The 6,256-nt window shown below is 30.5% G+C and overlaps 1 protein-coding gene across 1 annotated transcript; it reads right to left on the reverse strand.

Moving 5' to 3' along the window:
• Window positions 1–3,065: 3,065 nt before the first annotated feature.
• Window positions 3,066–5,596, reverse strand: LOC131858624 (glucan endo-1,3-beta-glucosidase-like). Its single transcript, XM_059211920.1, has 2 exons — window positions 5,374–5,596; window positions 3,066–4,021 (listed from the first exon to the last, which is right to left on the reverse strand). Exons 1-2 carry the CDS (start codon window positions 5,594–5,596, stop codon window positions 3,066–3,068), a joined length of 1,179 nt encoding a protein of 392 aa, XP_059067903.1.
• Between the last annotated feature and the right edge of the window lie 660 nt (window positions 5,597–6,256).

Genomic DNA, 6,256 nt, shown 5'->3' on the forward strand with positions numbered 1-6,256 from the left:
CTGGGAGCATGTGCGTAAACTTATTGTCAACTCTAATATTAATTCTAATAACACTCTGCATGGGGAGAGGCCATTATGGTGGAATCTCTACCATAACTCTAAACCCCTTGCCTTAACCCAAGGATGTTCTGCCAAGTCCTGGTATAATAAGGGTATTAAGTATATTATTGACATCTTGGAACATGATAATCTCATCAGCAGGGAGGATCTGAGCAATGAGTATGACCTCCCTGCCTCGCATAACAGAACCTATAATATGATTAAAAATGCATGTGTTTCTTTAAATCTTCCTAGGAACATTGATGTAGATGCTCACAGATACCTCTTGTTCCTATGGAAAGATGGTTCCCTCCTCTCCAAGATCAAATCCAAGTCTATCTACAAACTTCTCAATCATGACACTGCGGTGATTGACCATATCAACTCCCTTTGGTATGTTGACCTTAATACCTCTACCTAGCAGAAATTATTTGAGAAACTATGGAAGTCTCCCATCCCCCCTAATATCAAATGCTTCAGGTGGCAACTAATGTTGGAAAGACTACCTATTAAGATTAACTCTGCTACTTTTGACCTTTGAGCTATTTGTAGGAAGCCTGAAACTGCTCCACATCTTTTTTTACTACACTTTTGCGAGAAAAGTCTGGTTCATGTTTGGAATCTCCATCACTGAACATGTATGTACTCTTGATATTATTACTGGTTTCATTCGTGGCCTTAAGAAGGATGCTAACCTATCCTAGCAAATTCTCTCCTCTTTCATACTTTGGTTTATTTGGAAATTTCAAAATGAGGAAAAGTTCCAAGGTACTGATAGATCTCTTACTGGTTTTTTACAAAACTCACATGTTATAAAATTGTTGTGCAGATATGTTTTTTAATGAATGTCAAGAGGGAGAAATTGTTGCATTTCCTCAGGGATGGTCGTACAACCATGTTCATCTATGAGATGAAGGATGGTTTTGAATGGGCAAGGCTTGCGGAAAATCAGACTGCCTTCGATGATGCACTGAAGAAGTTGATCAAGGAACTCAGGGATAATAGAGGGCCCTACTTTGACAAGCTCGAGATGTTCACCCAGATCCTGGATCAGAAGAAGGTGGTGTGGATGGAAGGCCCACAAGGCTGGACCACTTGGCTGGAAAATCAAGATGAGATTCTACAATAGCTGTTTACTTGATGTTTAGTATTTGTCATGGATGATTGTATATATTTTCCCTTGTGACTCCTTTTGATAGATGGATGACTGTATATGTTCAGTCGGGTAGACTTTACTGCTTGATGGTTGAGGTGTTGCCTCCCATGCTCCTTTTTGTATAAACTTTCCATATTTTTGGTCTCTCAATTTTTAATACAAAAAAAAATTATCTATGAGTCTCATTACATGCAATATCTTAGTATAGTTTTATTGGGAACCCTGATTTTAACTAGTCATACAAGTCTTAAACTATGATGCTCACATACTAAACATATCTATAGGATAAATTGCATTCCACCATATCTTAACTTGTAAAGTTGACAGGGTAAATTGGTTGTTTAGTAGGCTGAAAGAGCCCAAAATTTGCCTCAGTAAGGTTTTTTCATTAAATTGTGATTATTCATTTTCTTTTCCACCAATTACATCTATGAATTTTTTCTTTTATGTTTATTTTTTAATTTTTAAATAGTTAGATGCATGATTTTTAAGTTTTCAAATTACATAAATTTTTTTTCTTCAATCTAATTGGCTCAAATAATTTGCATCTTATTCCTGGATCCACTTTCTACATGAGTTTTTTAAGGAAAATTTTTAGGTCATTAAAATAATATTTAGTAAATTTAAGTTTAAGGTTTATTTGAGTTATCCTCATACAATTATAATATAAACAATTTCATAAATTTGATATATGTTACTACTATGACAAATAAATTTTGCCTTTATTATTGAAACTATAAATTGAAAGCTAACTTTAAGCATAATTGAACACTAACCCTTAACATAAGTTAAGACTAAACAAACCTAAACACTAACACAAAACCAAACTAAATCTTAATCTTGGCCCATAATCAAATTTAACCCTAACCCAAAACAAAATTTTAAAACCCATAACTAAATTTAACAATAACCCTAACTCTAACACTATACAAAATTGAATCCCAACGTTAAATATAATTAAACACTAAACCTAATTGAATTGTAACCTTTATTAAAGTAGGATTAATGTTTTAATACCAAGTCTAACTCTAATTTTATATGAAATCCTAACCATAACAATAAAACAAATTGAACTATAACTATAAATGAAATTGAACACAAAGATCTAACACTAAGTCAAATTGAACCATAATCAAAATTGTAACTTTTTAACTCTAACCATAATTGAATGGGTTCACTTTGGTTTAGTTTAATTTAATTTATCAAGATTTGTTTTAGTGTTGGATTTGATTTATTAAAAGTTTATTTTAAGGATCCTATACATTCTAATTTTAATATTTAATTCCATATCTCTCAGCTTTCTTTATATATATTTATAACAATTAAATTTATATAATAATATTATACTATAATTATAATAAATTGATAACAATATAATAATGAAAATATAATATTAATATTGTGGAGATGTTTTGATCATGGCATTTAAAATATATTTTTCTAATATTCAACTAAGATTACACATATAAATATTATTGTTGTTTAGATTGAATGAACTAACTTAAAAAATACAAAGATTACCAAATACATTCATTATAATTAAATAATTTTTGATATATTATGACTAAGATTTGAATTATAATTAAATTTACTTAATGCTAAAACGATATGATATACATGCCCCTATTCCTTCAATAACATTATATTCTTAAATCATTCCTCAAGCATGGAAAAATAACAAGCATATTCTGCACACGTCATTGTAATTAATACAACAAAACAAAACAGATTCCATTACTATTAAAGTAGCCAAGAGTCTTATTGCACGCGATATCTTAGTACAGTTTTATTGGGAACCCTCATACAAGTCTTAAACTATGATGCTCACATACTAAACAGATATATAGGATAAATTGCATTCCACCATATCTCAACCTTTAAAGTTGACAGGGTAAACTGGTTCTTTAGTAGGCTGAAAGAGCCCAAAATGCTTCTCAGTAAGGTCTCCAGGCTTCAGATTTTCATTAAACATGGCAAACACAAAAGCCTCAATGATTTGGTTAGGCCTCCTAGGAGTCCCCTCCCCAGACAAAACATGCTTGATAAAGTTATTGTTGTAAGTCTGGGCATTGGATACATTTGCACCGCCATTTGGATTCCCATCATAAGGCCACCCACTTTCAGCAATAACAATGGGAATGTCTAAATGGCCCAAAGCTTCCATGGCATAAATGAGGGCATCTACACTTGCATCAAATAAGTTCTTGTACCCCACATCATTGGGAGTCTCCATTTGGAACAGTGCATAAGCCAGAGAAATGTCTTTGGGATCAGAGATGTAGGCAAAATAGGTGTATACATGTGCTAGGAATGGGGATTTTGTCTGTGAAAGGAAGTTCAGGATGGGACTAATGATTGGGATGATATTAGGGCTGAAAGTTCCTGCAGAGGGAGGATAAGAATTGCTGAGTACAGACATGGGCATTGTTGTAGAGACCTTGATTTGGTCCTGCAGATTCAGTGATTGGAGTGCAGTGTAAATATTTTTCATGGCAGGAAGGAGATTGGTTGTGAAGGATGTATCAGGAAGTATCTCATTGCCCACTGAAATGTATTTGAATTGGATTTTGGGGTAGTGGGGTTGAATGTTGGCTGCAACCCACTGGTTTGTTGTGTCTTGGCTGGATGCAATGGAGGGGAGATTCTCATTAAGGACTCCCACTATTACTTGTATGTTTGTGTTTTGGAATGCTTGGAGAGCCTCCTGATCAACATCATATATTCTCATTTCCCCTATTTTGTTGGAAGTGTACATGGCTGCCACTTCCACTGGAGGTGGTAAGTTGTCACCCACTCTTCTATAGCATACTCCTATGGCTTTTGCACCTGTAAGGATGGACAAGAACAATGAACAAATATGTGTATTTTTTTTTAACATATAAAAGTGGACAAAAATAATGAATACATGTGATATCTTTCAACATATTTTATCTATATTTTTCTAAAATAAATATATTAATTATTTGTTTACATTTTTACTGTAAGTTTGAATTATTATTTTTTCCTTACCAAAGTTAAATATGATTTAATATATTCATAAATTTAAGATTTACAAGAGAAAACCCGATTAAACCAAAAAGAAGAAATACAAACATTCATACTACCTATTAAGATTATTAATACTAAGGACGAAGGACAGTATATATCCAAAAATATACACAGAATTACAAGCAATGATAATATATATTTTTTATATTTTTGAACTAAATTTATTAATATATTTTTTATTATTAATTTATAAGAATATGAATGGGTTATTTAATTGTTGAGAAGAAGGAAGTATTGAGATTTTAATTAAATTACACACTTCAATACTATTTCAATTCAAAAATAATAATAAAATCAAAGATAAAAAGCAAATTTTTTATTTTATTTTTGAAAATAATTATATTTAAAATTATAAAATTAGTTTAAATATTTTAATTACTATAATGATAATAACTATATTATAATATTTTTAAATTTTCAAAACTAATATAGATATCTTAAATATACATATATTAAAAGTACCAATTTTAATTATTTTATTTACTTTATAATTATTTTAATAGTTTATAAAGTATTTATCTTTATAAGTTTGTCTAATATAGATATACTAGTAAATTTATTTATAATGCTAGTATATTACATTATGTCATAACTTGATATAGATTTATTTAATATAAAATCTATGAAATTAAAATAAAAGTATAAATCAATATAAATACTTGATTATATTATCTATTATAGATTTATATTTATATTTTTGATTATTCAAAGAAAATAATCATGCACACAAATATAATAATTTCATAAAATTATTCTATAATTTTATAGTTGTTGTTAGCATTTCTTCCATACATTCTACCTTTTGCTGTGATTGTAGCTACATTTTTTAACATAATCAACCTAATTAATATAATTATTCATAATTAATAATAACTTTACAAAAATATCATTCTACTTATTTTATATAGAAACTTAATCATACTAAAAAATTAATCAATAATTTTATTTTATTTTATATTAAGAATAAGGAGAGCACAAAGTCAACAAATACCACCGAGAATCAAAGTATCAGAGGACAAGCCTCACACAACAAAAAAGATGAATGCTATGCACAACCAAACTGATACAAAAACTGGACTAGAGCAGAAAACAACATCTAATGCAGCACATCTTCAAAAGAGTCCACCCACGCAGTCCACCCCAAAGCACCTTCCATCCAAACCAAGTTCTTTTGATCTTGGATTTGCTAGGGTTTCTTTTAATTTCCTTGTAGATGCGATCAAAAGTAAGGTTGAAATTGCGGATATTGTCCAGGTGCAGCCTCCAGAAGTATCCATTCTTAACTTCGTTAGTAAAGAACGTAGCATGTCCATCCCTAAGCAACCTTTTGAACTTAGCTTTGTTAACCGTCATAGTAATTTGAATTTGTGAGAAAATTTTGAAATAAGTGAGACTTCGAAAAGACTCAGTAAGCAATCTAGGGACATTTTGAAATCTTTCTTCATTTCTGCACTTCCAGATTTGCCACAAAATGTTAGCTGAGAGAATATCCCAGAACATATTAACATCTTTTTTAATATTAAAAATAAAGCCAGTAATAACTTCAAGAATATTGAAGGAAGCAGGGATAGAAATACCAAACATCAACCAAACCTCTTTAGCAAAAGAGCACTCAAAGAATATATGTCTTCCCGTTTCCGGGGTTTTGCAAATGCTACACATGTTAGTCTCAGAGAAGTAATTCCTAATAGGAAGTTTATTAAGAATAAGTAACCATTTAAAGAATTTGATTTTAGGATCTATAGAACTTTTCCAAAGATTGTCAAAAATCTTATTCCAAGAATGAACATCCAAATTAACATACCAAGATCATTAATGTGCTTGATAATGTCATTATTGTTGTTAATGATGGAGTAAATGTTTTTAGATTTAAGCCCGGAAATGATAATACCACCAGGCCATTTGATTTTCTGATAACTATTAGAATCAACATGGCAAACATTAGGAATACTCTTGCTGGCCCTGACAATCATATTATACATTCTCTTATGAGAATCTGAGAGATTAAATTTA

This window comes from Cryptomeria japonica, chromosome 9 (genome assembly GCF_030272615.1).
Source record: "Cryptomeria japonica chromosome 9, Sugi_1.0, whole genome shotgun sequence".
NCBI lineage: Eukaryota > Viridiplantae > Streptophyta > Pinopsida > Cupressales > Cupressaceae > Cryptomeria > Cryptomeria japonica.

Bases quoted from the DNA above. Each gene is read 5' to 3' on its own strand.
- LOC131858624 (XM_059211920.1), bottom strand. From the start codon at position 5,596: ATGACGGTTAACAAAGCTAAGTTCAAAAGGTTGCTTAGGGATGGACAT. The intron at 4,022-5,373 runs GTGGGTGGACTC...CCATCCTTACAG, and splicing joins GGTGCTTTGGGGTGGACTGC to GTGCAAAAGCCATAGGAGTA.